The sequence below is a fragment of the Taudactylus pleione genome, unplaced genomic scaffold, assembly GCF_031769625.1.
Source record: "Taudactylus pleione unplaced genomic scaffold, aTauple2 ptg000259l, whole genome shotgun sequence".
Classification (NCBI taxonomy): Eukaryota; Metazoa; Chordata; class Amphibia; order Anura; family Myobatrachidae; genus Taudactylus; species Taudactylus pleione.
In genome coordinates this window covers 4305834-4328846 of record NW_028284661.1, presented here as the reverse complement: position 1 = coordinate 4328846, position 23013 = coordinate 4305834, and the positions used below count along the sequence as shown (strand labels likewise).

The 23013-nt window shown below is 44.4% G+C and overlaps 1 protein-coding gene across 6 annotated transcripts in view; it reads left to right on the top strand.

Moving 5' to 3' along the window:
* The window catches only part of FAM184A (family with sequence similarity 184 member A), a 350858-nt gene that overhangs the window by 306368 nt on the left and 21477 nt on the right, over window positions 1-23013 (top strand). For all 6 annotated transcript variants that reach the window (XM_088480987.1, XM_088480985.1, XM_088480982.1 and 3 more), the window contains 4 exons: window positions 5669-5881; window positions 6464-6617; window positions 8978-9105; window positions 22054-22238. In XM_088480987.1, the coding sequence (XP_088337113.1) occupies window positions 5669-5881; window positions 6464-6617; window positions 8978-9105; window positions 22054-22238 (680 nt within the window). The remainder of the gene's footprint in view (window positions 1-5668; window positions 5882-6463; window positions 6618-8977; window positions 9106-22053; window positions 22239-23013) is intronic.

Below are 23013 nucleotides of genomic sequence, written 5' to 3'. Positions count from 1 at the left end.
GGAGAAAAGGTTGGGAAGGGAAATCTGTGGTTGGGTTAAGGAAAGCAAGATATCGTCCGCAAAGAGAGAAATCTTGGAGTGAGTGCGCCCCACCTACACACCCCATATATCTGGGTGAGATCTGAACTGAGAGGCAAGTGGTTCTATCACGAGAGCAAATATGAGAGGGGATAGGAGGCAGCCCTGTCGGGTACCATTAGTAATGGAGAACGAATTAGAGGGGACACCATTAATAAGAACTTTAGCAGAGGGGGCTGAGTATAATGCTAATATTCCCGTGAGAAAGTCACCCGTGAAGCCAAATGCCTCAAGGGCAGCCCTCATGAAACCCCAGGAGATCCTATCAAATGCTTTTTCATCATCAAGAGAGAGCATGATAGTAGGGGATCTCCTGGAGTTTGTTATATGAATAAGGTCAATGGCCCGTCTAGTGTTGTCCCTAGCTTGACGGCCTGGGACAAACCCAACCTGGTCATAGTGGATCAGGGAGGGAAGGAGGGCATTCAGTCGGTTTGCCAGAATCTTAGCATATATCTTTAGATCTAAATTAAGGAGGGAGATAGGCCTATAGCTGGCGCAATTAAGCGGATCTTCACCCTCCTTAGGGATCACAATGATTCTGGCTTCCAACATTTCAGCGGGGAAATAGGTACCTCGAAATGCATTATTAAAGAGGATGTGCAGGTGGGGGGCAAGTAGGTCCAAGAACTTCTTATAATATGTTGCCGTGAACCCATCAGGGCCGGGGGATTTACCGGACTTTTGGGAACGTATGGCTTGCTCAATTTCATCGGACGAGATCTCAGCATTAAGATGTTCGAGAGCACTAGTGGACAGACGTGGTAATTGGGATTTGGCAAGAAAGTCGGAGATTAACTGGGAAGTAGAAATAATTGGCGGTGGATCTGAGGGGGCCGTGTGGTTGTAGAGATTAGAGTACTAAGACTGGAAGGCAGTTCGAATGCTTACTGGGTCATGAATCAGTTGGCCATGAGAATTACGCATAGAGATAATATTTTTGTGGGTTCTAGTCGAACGAAGACGAGCAGCAAGGATTTTATCTGCTTTGTCACCTTTTTCATAAAAAGTCTGACGAAGCCATCGAAGGCGCTTGGCCACCTGTTCAGAAAGAAGGAGATCAAGTTTAGATCTGATCTCCTGGAGGGCAACTAAGTTAGCAGGAGTGGGGGTGGATTTGTGCGTAGATTCCAAAGTGTGCAATTGAAGAGAGAGTTCATTGATCCGAGTAAGGGATTCTTTTTTTTTTCGTGATGCCATACTGATCAGGTGCCCCCGTAGCACTGCTTTATGTGCTGTCCAGAGAGTAGCTCTAGAAACATCTGGGTGATCATTAAATTCAAAGTAATCTTTAATATGAGATTTACTAGAAGAAACTGTTTCTGGGTTATGAAGTAGAGAATCATTAAAACGCCAGGTCATGGGACGAGGATGGGGCAATAGACCAGAGATATCGATGGAAATGGGAGTATGGTCAGACCAAACGAGAGGGTGAACCTGAACTGACTGGAGATGTAAGGTGAACTCATGGCTGAGCAGGATCATATCAATACGGGAGTATGATTTGTGTGGGTGGGAATAGAACGTACATTCGCGAGCAGAAGGTTCTTTGATTCTCCAGGAATCATAAAGAAGCTGAGATCGCATAAGGTTGTGGAGAGATCGTGAATGTTGAGAGTCTGAAGGGGGAGAAGATGCGGCCACAGGAGCAGAACGGTCTAGGGTATTATCCAGAACTGTGTTGAAATCCCCAGCAACAATAAGCTCACCTTGACGGAGCCTAGAAATAATAGAGTCTAATTTGGAAAAAAACGTATGTTGACCCTGATTAGGGGCATAAACATTTACTAGAGTGCACAGTCTTAGGTTAAGCTTACCCACCAGAACAAGAAAGCGGCCTTCTTTGTCCGCAAATGAATCAGAAAGTTCAAAGGTGAGATGACGAGCAAAAAGGATTGCGACCCCACGCTTTTTATTAGTATGGTCACAGGCGTGGTATGTATCAGAATATGCCCTGGAACGGAGTTCTGGGTGGGAATTATGCAGAAAATGAGTTTCCTGCAGAAAAACTAAATCACCTTGATGCAGTTTAAGAGAAGCAAAAAGTTTTCCTCGCTTCTGGGGGCTATTGAGCCCCTTCACATTAAAAGATAAGACGCGGAGACCCATGGGTGGCAAACCAGAAGTAGAAAGCATAATAAGAGAGCATTAGAAACACAGGAGAAAATGGAAATGTAGTGTATAAGAGAGAGTAGTATGTGGTCAGTGGAAGAGAGGGATGGGGGCAAGGAAAAAACTGAAAGGGAAGGGCAGGGTGAGTGGTCACTTGGCAAAATAGGCCAGGACCGATAGTGCTGACAGTGGAAAGGGATGCTATGTGACAATAAAGCACATAGGTCAGCGAAAGGGTTATAAACCCTAGGGAGGCGTGGGCCGAACAACATGGAAAGTCAACATAAGTATTTGGGATGGGCTAAGGCCCCTCTTGAAAGGCCCGAGATAATAAAAAACATATTGAACATTAATGCAAAGTATGCGGAACAGATGTATGAAGAAGGGGAAGTAGAAAAATAAATTAAAACAAAAACAAAAAACATATAAAATAGCATCCAAATCAGATAACGATAAAAATAAATTAAAATAAATAAATATTAATTAACGGTAGCATAATCAATAAAACAGTAATGCAACAGAAAAATATATGTTGATATAGAAACAAACTGATATACCAGGATTACAGAATAATAAAAATTCTTAGTTTTCGTAAGAAAAAAAAAGAGAAAACAGGGATAATCCCTCAGTAGAGGGAGCAAGACCAAGATGGGTCCAATACAAAAAATAGAAAAACAGTAAATAAACCTGGTGAGGATGAAGCGGGGACGGTTGTCCATTCAGAACGTGGAGGCTGACGAGAATCCAGTCTCTGTGGTAACGGAGACAGGGTCGCACCCACAGTTCCATCTGGGGTGATGCCCAAAGTAGAGAGCAAGAGCTGAGCTTCAGAAAGCGATTTAGCTGTGAGTAGTTTACCTTGGTGCCAGACCATTAAACGAAATGGAAATCCCTAACGATATTTGATATCTTTTTGACAAAGCATGGTAGTGAAGGGCCTGAAGTCTTTGCGTTTAGCCAAGGTAATCGGAGAGAGGTCTTGGAAAATTTGTAAGGTAGAGTTGTCGTAGGTTACTGTAGGAAGTTTACGGACTTCTTTCATGACCGCTTCTTTGGCGGTGAAATAGTGCATCCTAAGAATTACATCCCTAGGTTGAGATTGATCTTGTGGGCGGGGACGTAACGCACGGTGAGCTCGGTCAAGAAGAAGATGATCTTAAGGGGTCTCCGGGGAGAGCTGTGTGAAAAGTTTTTTGAGATAGAGTTCAAGATGGGCAGGTTCAACCTCCTCCGGGATTCCCCGGATTATAAGGTTATTTCTTTGTGCTCTGTTATCTTGATCTTCCTGCGCTTCTTGTAATTGAGTGATGTCCTGACGTATATGACGGAAGTTCATATCCATGGTTTGTTGGAATGAGACTACTTCTTCCATGCGATGTTCCAGCTGATCGGTTCTGTCCCCGATCTCCGCGACATCAGTTTTTAGTGAGTGAAGGGCTTGGACAGAGGCTTTGACATCTTTCATTTCCTTTAGGAGGGAAAGAAAGTCTCGACGTGTAAGGGGGCCAAGGTCATCATCGTCAGAGTCAGAGCATCCGTGAGAGGATGCAGGTTTATTATGTTTGGGTTTAGATGAAGTTTTCTGCTGAGAGAGGTATGGAAGGAGGTCACCTCCAGAGGATTTCTTCCCAGCTCTAGGCATGTTAGAGAGAAGATGTGGAGGGCGGATGAGAAGTATGAGGGAGAGGAGAAGGCAGTGTTCCGCAGGTGTATCTCCGGATCAAGAGGGGCAGGTAAATTGAAGTTAGAAGGGAGACATCTGAGCCATGGCGTCTGCTTTCAGGGGGATCAAGAGCACCAAAGTCACAATGGTCTCAGCAGAAAGAATATCAAATGTATGAACTCAAGTGTGCAGGGGAAGAACAAGGAGGATCCAGAAATGATGGCAGATCTAGGTACTTTCAGTGTAAAGTAGTAGATAAGTGAAGAATGCAGGTAAGTGAGTACGGTGGTTATGCAGCTCACTGGGTGACCTTAGGCGACTCAGCCAGGGTCTAGTTGTGACTTGTGATAGTGTTCTGCAGGAGCTGCAGGGGTCGGGTGATGCTGGGGGATAGCTCACCTTGGGTGATGTGGGGTAGAGAGAGACACGGTCGGTAGCGGGTGTAGATGTGTCTGCCAATAATCAATAAACAATGGCGCCGAGAGTCCAGTCTGCGGCCACCGCACCTCGGTTCAAATCTCGGTGGCTAATGAGGCTGTATTAGCCACAGGACAGAATCCAGCAGGGGTAGGTGGGGGTGAGAGGTCCGGTCTGGGAGCGCCAGGTGCACACACCTGCAACTGTAAACTTAGCCTGTGGTTGCAGGGCAGGAGGTAGGCCTCTCCTGATGGCCGTTGGCAGGTGAGGAAGCCGCGCAGCAGTCTCCCTGCGGCAGAGGAAAGGTAGGGGGGGGCAGGATTGTGTGGTGCAGAGCAGGTCCAGCTACATAAAGGTGTTGGCCGAGCTATCGCGGCACGCCGGCCGGAAGCGTAGTTTACGGCTGCAGTCCCAGGTGATCGGCGGCGGGTGAAGGAGCCGCGGGGTCCGCGGGACAGTCTCCGGAGGTAGAGAGAGAGGCAAAGGATGCGAGGCTGGGACGGAGGTCTGGTCCAGGTATGCCCGTGTGGAGATGCCGGCCCGATTATCGCGGCACGCCGGCCGGAAATTTAGCCCGCGGCTGTAGGGCGGGAAGTAATCCTCACCGGGTGGCGGCTGCTGATGGTGCCGCGGAGATCGCTGAACGGTCACCAGAGGTAGGGGGGAGAGCAGTCTCCGGAGGCAGGGAGAGAGGAAAAGGATGCAAGGCTGGGACGGAGGTCCGGTCCAAATATGCCCGCGTGGAGATGTCGGCCAGACTGTCGCTGCACGCCGGCAGGAAATTTAGCCCGCGGCTGTAGGGCGGGAAGTAGGCCTCACCGGGTGGCGGCTGCTGATGGTGCCGCGGAGATCGCTGAACGGTCACCAGAGGTAGGGGGGAGAGCAAGAGGTAATATGGGGAAGAGAGAGGGCAGGAATAGGAGGTTTTGGTGCCTATTTATGGTCAGGAAGGGAGAGCTCCAAAACAAACATTTTCTTATTTAATTCTGTACCCAAGAATGTACCTTCATTATATGGAACAGTTGTGGGTTCCTGAAATCTCTGGGAAGTATTTTTCTGCATTAGATTGCTGATCTCTTTAGTATATCAATAGGTGAATCATAATGAAACAGGATTTTATACTAGATGGATGAAATCTAACCAAAAGTGGTTCATTGTTGAATTGTTACGTTTAATAATAACACCTTATATAGCACAAAATTCTGCAAAATAGCAGCGATGGAACTTTTATTATGGAATTTAATGTAGTTAATCTAGTGGTTATTGACAGACGACAAGATTAGAAAACAAAAAGTATGGTTCATTTAGATTGAAATGTGCAGCTGCAATCGGGATATTTTTCTCTATTTATTCTATCATTCCTATTTTTTTTTCTCAATTTATTTGGCTGTGTGTTAGATTTCATTGCTGAAACAGAATCTAGAGATGCAGCTGTGCCAGTCCCAGGGTGCTTTGCAGCAGCTGCAGGCACAGTTTGGTCAAGAGCGACAGCGTCTCACCCGAGAGCTTCAAGAGTTGGAGGAGGAGCACCAGCAGAGGCAGAAGTCACTGCAAGAAGCCCACATGATAGCGTTTCAAAGTATGGAGGAGGCAAAGGATCAAAAACAGAAAGCAAGTGCTTTTCTTTACCATTATTTCTTTTGTTATGTTTATTAAAGGTTTATGTTATCTTGTTATGTTCTTCTACTTTCATTGTACACTTCAAATAGGTTAATCATGTGTTTTTATTAAATGTGTGGTATTCTAACAGGGAGTCCAGGTTTAGTATTATGATTATAATTTGCACAAAGAACAAAATTATAGGCAATTACACGTAAAATTCATTTTATACGCCTTGTCAACCTATATAAGACGATTTAATAATATGTTTGGTAAAAAGCATAATTATTAAGCAGCTAAAAAGTCTACTCGCTGCCCTGGATGTGCACATTTGTACTACATCATGTATAAAGGGCCATTATACCCTCTATATCTAAGCAGTATGCAATTACATTAAAGAAAAAAAAACTCATGAAAGCCGACATGATCCACAATTGTACTCCTGGTGGTAAAGCACTCAGACTCAGTTCTTTAATGTAATTTGTCCAATTTTCTTGTCTTCTCTTATTATGTGCAATTTATCTCTCGGCTCATAATAAGTACTACATGCTGGTAATCTTCTCCTGCTGTATATCTGCTTGTTCTGCTGCACAGGACCTGGAAGATCACTTGCATCAGAAATACTCAGAAGAATTACAGGCTGTAAAAGATGCTCACAAGCAGGTCATGGACATGCTGCGAGTGGAAATGGAGCAGGAGCTTCAGACTCTGCGCTTTGAGTTAGAAGACGAGGGGAAGGCCATGCTAGGTGTGTATGTCTTTTTATGGCTTGTGAAGAGGTATAATTTTAATTTCCTGTTAATACCACAGCTTGTAATTCATCTTTTATTACTTATACTGTAGTGAAGGCAGTGTAGCGTCTATGATTGCAGCATTTTTGTCTCAGATCTAATCATGAATATATTCCGGATAAATCAGCGTACCACACAGACTTGGAAAAGATCTGATCTGTAATGAAACTTTGATAAAGAGACTGCTGTAGACAAAAGATGCCATGACAGTTTTGTTATTGCATAACCCTCTATCCATGTTAATTGTGGCAGGATAAACCTGATTCTTCAGCAAAATGGGCCAGATTTACAGACTTGGAGAAGGAGACACCGGTTGGATGAATTGGACTATGGCATGGGTGTTTGTAGGGCATGACATAAATACCCTTGTTTCCAAATCTGGAATGTTAAGAGGGCCTGATTCTGATTCACATGCAATACGGTACCGAGCGATTATTGGCAACTGCGCATGTGTGCAATCCCCTACAACGCATGCATTACACAAAGGTGCCGTTGTGATTCATTCAGACAGTATCAGAACTGTGGCAGGAAAGTGATATGCGTTCCTGGGTGGTGACTGGGAGGTGGCTAGAAATGCACTGGCGTATTATGGGAGTGTTTCGGGCAAATTAATGCAAGTGGCTGCGTTCCACAAGCACAGAAGGCCTTGGCCAAACATAAAAACTGCACCTGCCACAGGGCTGGGGCAAGTATCCATGGTGTGACTGATGGTGGCGTATAAAGACGCACCAATCAGTATTGCAGCATGCACAGGCACTAAAATGTGTACATTTAACAGCTATGCATGACATTTCAATTGTTACCTAATATAGGGGGTGAATCAGTAGAGCACACAGGAGCTATCGCAGCTGAGATAGCTGTAATATAGTAATGCAGCAGGAGGCATTACATATCCAAGCTGTGTCCACATGCTGCGATCACATTGGCCGGCTGAGTGACCCATGGGGTCATGCAAACCAGTCGCTGTCAGCCAATGGAGATCTTGGACTCTTTCCCCCCAACAGCGACGACATGCTGTCGCCACCCACTCCCTACCCACAAATGGCAGCAGACTGTCAATCGCCGACAGTCTGCTGCCGCTCTGCGTGCGATCACACAGGACCTGTACTGCACATGTACTGTCCTGAATCAGGACCATAGTTCACAAATTTGATGACTAGGACCTGATTTAGATGTGCATGCTAATGCAGGCGCAACTGCGTCTTTTTCCGCAGTGCAACTCTGCATCTTATGCTAATGCACCCCAGAGACACCCACCGGCTGCTGTGCTGAGTCACTCTTTGCGTATTAAGACGCACCATTGGCTCTATATCGGTTGCACTATTGAAAATTGCACCTGCCCTATGAGGCGTAGATTATCCATCTGAACATGGCCAGCAAAATCAGTGCAACTGCGGCAAAAGCCACAGTCGGTGACCGCGGCAGGCCTGAGTATGGCTAGCCACACAACTGTTACCACCAGAAATGCCCCCTGAAATTCCCTCTCTTTGCCGTTTTCAGCATACGCCGTGTGACTCGGACGCATGTGCAGATCGAAAGCATCGGCCACTAGCGTGCGGCGTAAATTTTGTGTGCACCTCTAAATTAAGCCATTAGGGTGATGCCGTACAGGTATGGTTTGTGCTGCCATTTTTTTCGTCCAACCTGTCCTACTGAAATGAATGAATTATACCTGGAAGAAGTCACGCTGAGCAGATTTCCTGCTCTGATAGCTGATAAAAAGCTGGAAGAAATGCCTGGGGCTAGCTGAGAAACAGCTCAGACTGAGAAGTGCTTCATAGAAGTGTGTTATTTTTCCTTAGCCCTGTCACACAAGCAATTAACTAGCTGATCAAAAGCCTCCTGTATACTGTGTAGATCTTTCAGGCAGTGCTTTTTCTGACAGCAGGGAAACAGCTTCTCCTAGCTGCTTTTCTTCTGCAAAAAACAGGTTTATGCCATGCTACCCTTAATAAAAGGTTTGGATGGAAGTCTGTCTCTTGTCACCTGACAGACATCTTTTCTGGATTTTGTTTCTTTTTTAGCTGTGTTCTCTAAACTTGTTTAAGACAATATTTCCCTGTTTGTTGGATTATATGATTCCCTGTACACATGCCTATCAACAAAAGTATTGTAGGGAAGAATAGCGTTTACTGCTAATTGACTAATACACACTTGGCTATCTTAAAAATAATTTGGCAATGTTGAACTAATAGAGAGGTATTTTAAAAAAATAAATGTGGAACATGGGTGCTCTGTGATGTATAAAAATAATGTTATCTTCTCCATTGTGATATAGTATAGCAATCCAGTGCTGTTTGTTTTGTTTGCATTGCAGCATCCCTGCGCTCTGAACTCAATCACCAACATGCCGCAGCCATTGACCAGTTGAGATATCATCACCAGCAGGAAATGGATGCTGCTACAGAAGAACTGGAGAGACAGAAGGAGCTCAGCAGACGCCAGGTAACTTAGGCTGTCACCACAGGAAGAAATACTTATGGTATGCTATATCTGCCATAATTATTTATGATGAATAATTATCCAATTATTGTTAGTTATATGAGCTCACACAAGTTAAACTAGTGATCTCCTTTTCTTCATTTTAATAACACATATATGGTACATTTATGAGCACGATTTTTAGTCATACACAGTATGTTTACACAGTATTGCGCTCTCTGTACTTCTACTTAAGCATTGCCTAAGGGATGTAGTCAATAGGTTGACATTTAAATGTCGACATTAGGGTTAGGCTGTGGGCTAGAGGGTTAAGGTTAGGCTGGAGGTGGAAGGGTTAGGTTTAGGCTGGGGCGGAGGGGGGGTAGAATTAGACGCTAGACATCAGTGTAGACATGATGAATGTTGACATGGTCACTGTCAACATACTGAGCATATCGAAAATTTAAACATGTTGACATTCTCATGTCGGCCTTATGCATGCTGACATGAGATCTGTCGACCTAACATACCACACTAGATAGATAGACAGACAGACAGACACAGATAGATTATTACTAAGGAAGAATGTAGTATGTTGGCTCACTCTGTGCTATCCTCTAATGGTGTTAATAATGTTTCTTGTGTTGCTGTGTTTGCTGTTCGTACAATTACTTTGATTAATACAGCAGCTGTTGAATTGTATGCTTGTTTCTAGAGGCCTGACTCAAACCCTGCCCTCCACAAATTGGTGTGCCAGAGTGTTATAAGTGGAATGAAGTCAATTCCTTACTGTTAGGACCACGATATCCATCAATTAGGCCCTTGCACTACAGTTCAGTGGCTTAACTAGGGTGTTCGGAGCCCAAATGCAACCGGCCAAATACATACAACGTTGGCATATATTGTTTTTATAGTCCATTCCCCCGACACCCCCCATCCCCCCCCCCCCCCACGGAAGTCCACCCCCTCCCTGCGGCAAAAAAAATCGAATACATACCTGACTGAGACAGCAGAGAGAGCGCCAGGGAAAGAAGTGTCACTGTCACCCGGCATCTCTCAGGATAGGAATGACTGCCTGGGAGGGGCTGCGTGCTTCTGCTGCAGCTCCCCCTACAGTCAGCATCAGCTGGCACAGTTGCCTGATCATTACAATATTAGAGGGTCCGGGCGCAAAGGTGGCAGGGGAGTCAGGTGGTGTGGGTACGATGCGATGGCCGGCCATGCCCCCTCTGCTGGGCCTGCCACGGCGCCAAGGGCACGTGACCCGCTCAAACCCCCCCCCAGTTATTACCTCTACAGTTTATTTTGCTCCAGAGTTCTAAAACCAGCACATACAACAAGAGGAACTACAGCAGGCACAGAATTTATGATCAAACAGATTCAGAATCTGCTAATTGTTCTCCAGCAGGATGGGATTTCTCATCTAGAAAACATGCGGATGATCCTATACTTCAACCAACAGTTTGTTCTCCTACAAATGTATCTGATATGTGATTTGTAGTTGTACTTTGTTAGGACTTTGAGGAGGTAGTTTTATTTAGACCAAAATTCTATCCTGGGAGTACATTGATGTGAAATGTATGGTTAAGGTCTAATGGATCATTTGAAGGGCTGAATTTTGTTGTTGCAACTTATTATTCCCCTCAGAGGTGGTTGCACTCCATGTTTATTCTTGTTTGACAAGGTGATAGTTGGCACCTCAGCTCTAATCTTTTACCAGTTATTATTGTCTGGGCTGCCTTCACCTCATTGCTGATTTTTTTTCTCCCTCAGCTGGTCCCACTGGGTAGATGCAGACTTGTTATAGTGTGAGCTTTTGCCACATGTGAGGAAGACACTAACTTATCCAGAATTATGGCATAGCTCCATTCCTCCTGACATTGGGCAGGCTTGTGTCATTCATAGAGCCAATGTGCCAGAGAACATAGGCATGCTGCATATCATTTTAATCAGCAGAAGCTGTTTGTACGTTCTATCAATACCATTGTGCGAATAAGACACAAGGTAAAGGTAAAAAGTGACAAAATTATCTGCGCTACCGAGTCACGCTACGGCATGACTCGACTAGAAGGGCTGTTTAACACGCATGGAGGCTAGATGTATGTGGACAGATCTGTATGTGTATGGTGTTTCTGATAAAGCTACAGTAAATCTCTATGTCTATCTCTGAAGCCACAATTCCCTTTTAAATTGTGACTACATTCTGCACCTGTGGATTAATGGCCTGATTCAGACCCGCTCGCTGGATGCGATCGCTCACATCAAGCGTATGCAAATTTTTCAAAGTAACAACATGGAAAGCAATCGCTCGCCAAGGCATAAGCACACCCACTTTGGCTGTGCGAGCAATCGCTCTGTGCATGCAGACACCCATTAGCGTATGTTGAGATGCCCACTAGCGCACATCATCTCCAGGAAGTGTATTAAAACATTGGTACATCGATCACCATCGGAAGCTAGCGCAGCGCTTGTGGTTGCCTTACCCTACCGTAAGCACTGTGAGGACTGCAGTGTAAAAAACAGGCATGTGACGTGTACTATGACACGTGTATTATGCACGCATTAAAAACGGCGTTGAAACACCCAGGCACGCCTGCGTTCGCACCTCGACACCCCCATTATTAGTGTCCTGTGCCTGTTACCACCCACAAACGGCCTCTGCTGTCACTCATTTCACTGGGCTGTCTTGCTGGGCGAGCGAGCGGCCTGCGATCGCACAGACTAGTTCACGCACACACTGAACGAAACATGCACATGCACGTACACAAACCATCGGACATCTTGCGAGCGCACAGTGCTAGCGAGCGGGTCTGAATGAGGTCCTAAGTCATTTTAAGAAATTAAAAATGTTTAAATAATGAAGATATTCATTAAACATTAGAGACCGATCTGTCAATTAAATGTTGAAATCAGATCAGTTTCTTACAGATAGTGTGCTCCTACTTGCCTGTGATGTTACCTTCATTTTAATTCTTTGTGCTTAGACAGCCATAAAGGATATAGAGAAGCAAGGTTACAGGGACTTTCTACTTATAAAACCATTATTTATTAATATTCCATTTATTAACAGGCTTCCATTAAAATGTATTTGCAGAATGAAAAAGGCATTTACAAGATGACCTAATTTACGAAGCGCACTGAGGTTGATGCTGAGTTACAGCAGATGCATCATTTGCGTTTTAAAAAAAAATGCTGAAGTCAAACGCACATAAAAAATGCATCCATTGGCTGATTCTGCGGCATTCCATGGTGCTCTGCACCAGCAGCATACGTGATAGGCTGTTGTCAGACGTACAGCGCATCCGGAAAGTATTCACAGTGCTTCACTTTTTCCACATTTTGTTATGTTACAGCCTTATTCCAAAATGGAATAAATTCATTTTTGGCCTCAAAATTCTACACACAAATTGAATTTAAAAAAACCCTAAGAAATCACATGTACATAAGTATTCACAGCCTTTGCTCAATACTTTGTGGATGTACTTTTGGCAGCAATTACAGCCTCAAGTCTTTTTGAATATGATGCCACAAGCTTGACACACCTATCTATGGGCAGTTTCGCCCATTCCTCTTTGCAGCACCTCTCAAGCTCCATCTGGTTGGATGGGAAGCGTCTGTGCACAGCCATTTTCAGATCTCTCCTGGGAGATGTTCAATCGGATTCAAGTCTGGGCTCTGGCTGGGCCACTCAAGGACATTAGAGTTGTCCTGAAGCCACTCCTTTGATATCTTGGCTGTGTGCTTAGGGTCATGAACCGTCACACCAGTCTGAGGTCAAGAGCACTCTGGAGCAGGTTTTCATCCAGGATGTCTCTGTACATTGCTGCATTCATCTTTCCCTCTATCCTGCCTAGTCGCCCAGTTCCTGCCGCTGAAAAACATCTCCACTGCATGATGCTGCCACCACCAAGCTTCACTATAGGGATGGTATTGGCCTGGTGATGAGTGGTGCCTGGTTTCCTCTAAACATAACGCATGGCATTGATGCCAAAGAGTTCAATCTTTGTCTCATCAGAGCAGAGAATTTTGTTTCTCATGGTCTGAGAGTCCTTCAGGTGCATTTTGGCAAACTCCAGGCGGGCTGCCATGTGCTTTCTACTAAGGAGTGGCTTCCGTCTGGCCACTCTACCATACAGGCCTGATTGGTGGATTGCTGCAGAGATGGTTGTCCTTCTGGAAGGTTCTCCTCTCTCTACAGAGGAATGCGGAATGCTGTAGCTCTGAAATCGGGTTCTTGGTCACCTCCCTGACTAGGGAACTTCTCCCACGATCGCTCAGGTTAGACAGCCGGCCAACTCTAGGAAGAGGTGGTTCTGAACTTCTTCCATTTACGGATGATGGAAGCCACTGTGCTCAATGGAATCTTCAAAGCAGCAGATATTTTTCTGTACCCTTCTCCAGATTTGTGCCTCGAGACAATCCTGTCTCGAAGGGGTACAGACAATTCCTTGGATTTCATGCTTGGTTTGTGCTCTAACATGCACTGTCAAGTGTGGGACCTTATACAGACAGGTGTATGCCTTTTAAAATCATATCCAAACAACTGAATTTACCACAGGTAAACTCCAATTAAGCTGTAGGAACATCTTAAGGATGATCAGTGGAAACAGGATGCACCTGACCTCAATTTTGTGCTTCATGGCAAAGGCTGTGAATATTTATGTACATGTGTGTTTTTTTTTAATTAAAATTGCAAAAATCTAAAAAAACTTTTTTACACGTTGTCATTATGTGGTATTGTGTGAAGAATTTTGAGGACAAAAATGAATTTATTCCATATTGGAGTAAGGCTGTAACATAACAAAATGTGGAAAAAGTGAAGCGTTGTGAATACTTTCCGGATGCACTGTACATCAGACACCTTTACAATAACCAATTTATAAGCACAAGGAAAGTTTTTTAACAATTGTTTTGATAGTGAAAGATGCATTCATAGTACTGTAGGTTTGATTTAAATAAAAAGCCCTCTTTAATATAGAAGGCATATATAGTAGCAAAAAATAAACTCTAATTTATACTCCCAAAATCATACAATATAGGCACAACCAGAAGAAAGCACTACCAGCTCCAATCAGTCTGCAATCAGCCTATTTGGAGAAATAAGCTAGTGCTGGCAACCGTCATCATCAGCATGTGCATTTGCACCAGCCAGGTGTATTTATAGCTCCATGCGGGTCTGCCTTAGTACACAATTACACATACGTACCCTTATTGTACTCGGATTGTGTTTACCTGTTCTTCCTTCTTCCGTTTTGCCTCTCCAAGCTTAAGGAAGCATACAACGTAGGTGTACACTTAATTTACACTAAAAATATGGGCATACGCCCAAATCTGCATAAACCTCAGGGTGCACTGAAATGGTCCACCCATCACACTACTGTATAGTGTGCATAGTATAGCATCACATCAGTCTCATAGCACTTCAGAACCATACCTTTCATTACATTCTCCAAAAATAGTACTTGGTTTAATCTAACTTATAGAGTGAGGGGACAGGGAAACTGCATGGGCGTAGCTATAGAGGGTGTAGGGGGTGCCTTTGCTATGGGTACCAGAGGCTTAGGGGGGTCTAGACCCGGGTCATATAGTTGTCTACCAAGTTCCTGGAATTAGCTACTAAACAATTGAGTTCAGCCTGTTCCGGGACCTGTCATCACTCTTATACATGGAGGGCTCTGTCTCTGCTCTCGGTAATGCCCCACACTGATATGATCCATCTCCCGCACTCCCGTTTAACCCCCACAGGCACAGCTGTGTTAATCAGTGTGCCGGCATTATCAGTAGGCTTCTCCTTGATTACATCATTTGTAAAGTGAGTTGAGGGTGGGAATTGATTTCCAAGATTAGGACTGTCCCAGGGACATGGTGCTGAAATTAAGAAGATATCCACACAAAGTGGAATTTCCTGCATTAGGAAGGTAGGAGCTGACTGGTCCCCCCCACCCTCCTCCCCTTTCTTTACACTCACTATAAATTGCTATTTTTTCTGAGCCCTGAAGCTCTGCAGATGTGAGGCTGTCGTGTAAGATTGAAAAGCTGCCAATAGGGATGGAGCACTTGAAGCATCGTCATCGCAAATTAAAGTTGGAAATTAAAAGACAAAAAATGAACTAGGACACTACTATGGGAGATAACATTAATTAGGGCACTAGAATGGGGCATAAAATTGACTAGGGCACTGCTAGGGATGTAGTCATTAGGTTGACATTTACAAACACAATGTCAATGGTTATGATGTTGAAATTGGTAAAATGCTGTCAGGCAAACTGTTTAAATTCTCTGACTATCGACATGTGAGATGTGCAACTTACCTTCTCCAGCTGTCAGGAGCAGGTAAGTTACCACTGGGCCACTAGGGGTGATATGTTGTCATTTTAACATGTCAACATTTCATCAGTGTTTACATGATGAATATTGACATGGTCAATGTCAACATTATGACTGTTGACATATCATACCACACCCACACTGCTATAGGGCATAACATTAACTAGGGCACTACTATGGGACATAACATTAACTAAGGCACTACTGATGGGCATAACAATAACTAGGACACTACTTTGGGGCATAACATTATCTAGGGCACTACTATGAGAAATAACATTAGCTAGAACACTAATATGGGACATAACATTAACTAGGACACTACTATGGGACATAACATTAATTAGGGCACTACTGATGGGCATAACAATAACTAGGACACTACTTTGGGGATAACATTATCTAGGGCACTACTATGAGAAATAACATTAGCTAGAACACTACTATGGGACATAACATTAACTAGGACACTACTATGACGCATAACATTAATTAGGACACTTTTATATGGCATAACACTAACTAGAGCACTACTGTGGGTCATAACATTAACTAGGGCACTACAGTGGGGCATAACTTTAACTAGGACACTGCTATGGAACATAACATTAATTGGGGCACTTTTCTATGGCATAACATTAACTAGAGCACTATTGAGGGGCATAACATTAACTAGAGCACTACTGAGGGGCATAATATTAACTAGGGCACTACTGTGGCTCGTAACATTAACTAGGACACTACAATGGGGCATAACATTAGGGCACTACTGATGGGTGATGGGTATAACATTAACTAGGGCACTACTATGGGGCATAACTTTTACTAGGAAACTACTTACGCGCATAAAATTAACTAGGACACTACTGCGGGGCATAATATTAACAAGGGCACTACTATGGGAAATAACATTAGCTAGAACACTACTATGGGACATAACATTAACTAGGACACTATTATGGGGCATAACATTAATTAGGACACTTTTATATGGCATAACATTAACTAGAGCACTACTGAGGAGCATAACATTAACTACGGCACTAAGGAGCATAACATTAACTAGGGTACTACTGATGGGCATAACACTACCTAGAGCACTACTGAGGAGCATAACATTACCTAGGGTACTACTGAGGCGCATAACATTAACTACAGCACTACTGTGAGGCATAACATTAACTAGGACACTACTGTGGGACATAACATTAACTATGACATTAATATAGAGTATAACATCAACTAGGGCACTACTATGGGGCATAACATTAACTAGGACACTACTGATGGGCATAACATTAACTAGAGCACTACTGAGGGGCATACATTAACTTGGGCACTACTATGAGGCATAACTTTTACTAGGAAACTACTGAGGCGCATAACATTGACTAGAACACTACCGTGGGGCCAGGGGCATCTTTAGATAGGAGGAGGCCTGTGTGCATCCCCCGACACAGGCCCCCTCCTCTCACTCCGATGGCCTGCAGCCGACTGACGCAGCTGGCCAGCCACCGCAGAATCAATAGATTTTCCCGGTGATCTCCTCACAGCGCATGCGCAAAACGCCGGAAAAATGGCCGCGGCGGCCATTTTCCAGCATTTGAACAGCGCTGGGAAACCCGACGCGGGACTTCAGAGAAGTAAGTAATACAAAGTATGGGTGCAGGGTGTGCAGTGCACCAGAGTTGCCTACCCTCCCGAATTTCGCGGGAGTCTCCCGAATAATGGAGGGAGCTCCCGCTGCCCCGCAAAGTAGGTTGAATCCCCCGCATTCCCTCTGCCCTGTCTAAAAATCCAGACTGCGCATGCGCGAGTCCGGAGGTAAAGGGGGCAGGGCCTGAGCTTAAGACGCAGGGGCGTACTCACCGGTGCAGGGAGGCAGGAGTGTGGCTGCTGCTGGCCCGGAGGTCTCCTGGGCACGCCTTCCCCTGCTCACACACTGCTGCTCCCAGCATTTCCTGGCCAGCCTGTGATGACAGAGGACAAAGGGGGGAGGAGCCGACGCAGGAGGACACTGAAGACACAGGAGCTGCTTGATCCTGAGACTGTGAGTGTAGAGCTCACTGTAGCTCCTGCCAAATGTATAACTCATGTCAGTGCCATGGGGGAGGGAGATCTATTACTGTGTGTTTGTGTGTGTGTAGTAGTGTGATGTGTGTGTGACTATGTGTGTGTGTGTGTGGGGGGGGTGAAATCTCCATGTGATGTGTGTGACTGACTGTGTGTCTGTGTGTGAGAGATTGTGTGTGTGTGACTGTGTGAGACTGTGTGTATAAGACTGTGTGAGACTGTATGTATGTGACTGTGTGTATGAGACTGTGTGTATGAGACTGTGTATGAGACTGTGTGTGTGAGACTGTGTGTGAATCTATTCATGGGATGTGTGTGTGAGACTGTGTGTGTGTGACTGTGTGTATGAATCTATTCACGGGATGTGTGTGAGACTGTGTGTGTGACTGTGAATCTATTCATGGGATGTGTGTGTGAGACTGTGTGTGTGACTGTGTGTGAATCTATTCATGGGATGTGTGTGTGAGACTGTGTGTGTGTGAATCTATTCATGGGATGTGTGTGTGTGAATCTATACATGGGATGTGTGTGTGTGACTGTGTGTGTGAATCTATTCATGGGATGTGTGTGTGTGACTGTGTGTGTGACTGTGTGTATGAATCTATTCACGTGATGCGTGTGTGAGACTGTGTGAATCTATTCATGGGATGTGTGTGTGTGACTGTGTGTGAATCTATTCATGGGATGTGTGTGTGAGACTGTGTGTGTGACTCTTCATGGGATGTGTGTGTGACTGTGTGTGAATCTATACATGGGATGTGTGTGTGTGACTGTGTGTGTGAATCTATTCATGGGATGTGTGTGTGTGACTGTGTGTGTGTGACTGTGTGTATGAATCTATTCACGTGATGCGTGTGTGAGACTGTGTGAATCTATTCATGGGATGTGTGTGTGTGACTGTGTGTGAATTTATTCATGGGATGTGTGTGTGAGACTGTGTGTGTGACTCTATTCATGGGATGTGTGTGTGACTGTGTGTGAATCTATACATGGGATGTGTGTGTGTGACTGTGTGTGTGAATCTATTCATGGGATGTGTGTGTGCGACTGTGTGTGTGAGACTGTGTGTGACTGTGTGTATGAATCTATTCATGGGATGTGTGTGCGTGTGTGTGTGTGTCTGTGTGTGTGACTGTGTATGAATTTATTCATGGGATGTGTAGGAGACTGTGTGTGTAAATCTATTCATGGGATGTGTGTGTGTGTGTGACTGTGTTTTAATCTATTCATGGGATGTGTGTGTGAGACTGTGTGAATCTATTCATGGGATGTGTGTGTGAGACTGTGTGTGTGTGTGAATCTATTCATAAATGAATGTGTGTGTGGATGGGGGAATCTATTAATGTCAATATGGCAGGGTAGAGATGTATTAATGTCAGTGGGGGAGCTAGGGCGTCAGCTTATAGGAATATATACGCACATAGGTGGTGTTAGACACGCCCTTTGGGTGGAGCAGACCATGCCCCCACAACGGTGCACCGCGCTGTTCGCGACGCATTCTGCAGCCATCTGCAATCTCCCTCAAAGTCATTTTCGAAAGCAGGCAAGTATGCCCTGCACCCATTATAGATACGCCCCTGTGTGGGGCATAATATTTACAAGTACACTACCAAGGGGCATAACATTAACTAGGACACTATTCCTGTATCTGGCATAGTATTTACCTGCTGCAGTGAGAAGTGTCTCCTAGAAGCATTGTATCTGGGGCCTCTTCAAAATGTTGCTATGGTGCCCATAATGTTGTGGCTATGCCCCTGGAAACTGTCTTTATTACCTGTAGCACTTTTGTGTGTTTTTAAGCTTATTTTTTTCTCATTGTCAAAGTGCGTCTTGAAATGCACATCTCCAATGAAGTGCACAAACCTTTGACCTTCTGTGCAAATCTAGGCTCATTTGCACAAAAATAAGTGTCTAATATAAAAAAAAGATTTTGCCCTGGGTGCCTATGATTTTAGTAAATAGTAAATAACCTTCAGAAGATGTCCTATAAGCAAAATCCTTTATACAGTACACTGCATTTGAAATTTATTATTATTATTATTATTATTATTATTATTACCAGTTATTTATATAGCGCACAAATATTCCGCAGCGCTGTACAGAGAATATCTTACCATTCACATCTGTCCCTGCCCCAGTGGAGCTTACAATCTATATTCCCTACCACATGCTCACAAACATACACACTATGGTCAATTTTTTGCGGAGCCAATTAACCTACCAGTATATTTTTTGAGTATTTCAGTAATAGGCTCTAATTTAAGACACCATGAGTGACAGAACCAGGGGCGGAACTACAGGCAGTGCACTGCACTGGGGCCCGCCGCAATATAGGGGTCCACACTGCCTGTATGGCAGGCTGCAGTGCAGCTGTTTGCCGGGCAGTCATCAAGGCTGTGACTGACAGCTATGCGCAGGGGACCGGAGCATGGTAGAGTCAGGCTCAGCACTGCAGTGCACTACTGGGTAATAAATCCCAGTAGTCTCTGCAGTGGGGTCAGAGGAGCATGTGCTGAGCTCTGATTGGAGGAGCCCATCACATGCTCCTCTGACCCAGCAGCAGCGCAGCGTCATGGGTGTGACTCATTGTATCTGTCACCTCTCCCTATCACCCACTGCTTTTCCCTGTAACTACTGCCTGTAACCTCTACCTATCACTCTCTCCCTGTCACCCACTGCCTATCCCCTCTCCCTTTCACCCATTGCCTGTCAACTATCCCGGTCACCCTCTCTGTCACCCACTGCTTCTCCCTGTCACCTCTCACCCTCTCCCCTGTCATCCACTGCCTTTTTCCTATCCCCTGTCACCCACTGCCTGTCACCTCTCCCTGACACCAATTGCTTCTCCCTGTAACCCACAGCCTGTCACCTCTCCTTATCACCCTCCCCCTGTCACCCACTGCCTCTTCCCTCTCCCTGTCACCCACTACTTGTATCTCTCCCTGTCACCCAATGCTTCTCCCTGTCACCCTCTCCTTGTCACCTTCTTGCCTCTCTTTGTCTACCTCTTGCCTCTCCCTGTTACCCTCTAACTCTCTCTGTCACCCACTGCACTTTGAACTTGGACTAGGGCTGAGGAGGGGGGCCCAAAGCAAATATTTGCACCTGGGTCCATCACTCACAAGTTCCGCCACTGGACAGAACTGCTCCAAGCTAAAAAGAGAAAATAAAATCACTTTGAACACTGCACATCCACACTTATCACATCCCGATGTGGCAAGGGTAAGGAAGAAAAGAGGTGGAAGAATGTAGACAAATAGGATTAGTTTACTTGGGTAAAGAAATGGGATAGCATCCCCCACATCAATATTTCTGCATTTCATTTCCTATTGCACAGTGCAATGGGACCTGCGAAAAGTTACGCCTATGAATTGGTGTCGAAAAAAAGTGCAGAATTGGGGTTTTCGGGTGCAAACCTCAGAAAACCACCCTGCACCCTTAGGACAGTTCTCCAAAGGTAAACTGCGTCAAAATAAGTTTTAAAAATACTTTAGATCACCCCAAAAAAGAACTTTCATTCCAAAGTTGGGGGACAAACTTAAAAACTAGCAAAATAAGCTCCAGGGTTCCCCCAAGTATTCCCCAGGTGCATGTTACAGTTTCGCCGGATCTTGTTTTCACTGATTCCTAATTGAGTACGGGTTATCAGCGGGGAGGCGCGCGATACTTTATTGCATGGAAAACCAGCGATGTCGGCGAAAAGTCTGGCATGCGAAAAGTACGGGACTTTTCGTGTCTAATTGAATATGCCCCATAGTCAGGGAGACTCCCTGAAATAGTAGCAAACTCCCTGTCTCCCTGAAGAGCCTAGCAATCTCTCTGATTGCACCTTACCCCCATTATGAAGCTGTTATAGTAAACTAAACAGAGATATATACATTCAAATGGGGTCATTAGTATCATTTCCCTTCATTGGTAATAAGGCAAAATGATCCCTATGGCTACATGCATTTTCTGAAAAGTATTAGTGTGCTTTCATCAACAGATAGATCATACTAACTGCTTTTTGGTTGGTTTACATGAGGATGTAAATCAATTTTATGACACGCCTCTCAGATGTAGCAGAACACGTCCACTTTAAAGCCCGCTTATAGGTGTTAAGGTGCATACAGACAGTCAGATATGTCAGATGAACTATGAACAATTTCAACGATTTAACCAACAATTTGAACGATTGAACGATATCAGACAGTATTAAAATAAATGGAATCATCCAAATCTGACTGCAAACACATCAGATGTCAGATATCGTTAGATGACAAGCTGGAACGCGCGTTGTTCATCGTTGCAGGCCCACATTTCAGATTTTCTTTCAGATATGAACGATTGAACGATTTATAAAATAGTTATTGTTCAGATCTGACCGTGTGTATGCACCATGACTTTCACAATCTCCCTGAAATGCTTTTTCAAAAGTAGGCAAGTATGCTTTACATGTGTGCAAATCTGAATGTCTACAGAACATTCAGCATCATTTTATTATATGAAGTTATGTGACATGCAAATGTGCAAGAGCATGTGATATTCAATCACTGATGTACTCTATGCTTTTTCTGCTTTTTTTGTATATAGGAGTCTGAGTATTTAGGGCGGATAGCGGATCTTGAGAAGCAGCTCAGGCATCAAGAACAACACGTGTCTAATCTTAATAAGGAGCTTCTGATACTACATGAGAGCATAAACACTTTAACTAAGGAACTGGAGTTTAAAGGAAAAGAAATTCTCCGAGTACGCAGTGAAGCCAATCAGCAAATTAGGTACAGGCTGATTTTCTTACATAAGTTGTATAGAGAAGGATTCCTCCACAGATGGTACAACTACTGTATATTTATATTACATAGTGCTTGGGAACCAAAAGACAGGATTGTGCTTACAGTAAGGTCCTGGCTCCCAGCTGTCAGTAAGTTTGGTCACTGTAAGCTGTCATTCATACTAACTTTACAAATTTGAAATTAAAAAAGTCTTTGTTATCCAAACCATGTATATAACACAGGGTTATTCCATCAGATTCAGCCGGAGGTATGGATTTGCCTGTCTTCATCCACTTGTGCAGTGTCCTACAAGTGATCTCCTGCTTATGAATTGTAACCTGTAATCTGGTATTACATACTTCACTTGTGAAACCAACAGTGGTCAACCTAAACCCGTGTCTGTACTGTGTGTGTTAAGTTACATGTTTATTTTTCTGGGTAGTAGATCAAATATGCTAGAATATAAAGATAGAAGCAAATGAGTTGCATAGCAAGACATTCACTAATTAAGGCACAAGTCAATAAGACACATTCGTAATATTCCACGGTTCTGATTATAACATGACAATTTCCTTTTTCCTAACACATTGTGAGTATGGTTAAGGGGGCATGCCTGGGTATTGGAGGGAGGTGTGGTCATGCCCCGGGACATGTCAAGAGGTGAAAAGCAGTAAGCTGCCCCATCTCTATCTCCTGTTTCCCACAATTGAGTTTTCACTGCCACACACACCACTGCCAGGTGCAGATGATGCTAACTCCTCACTGTTCTGCTGTGCAGAGC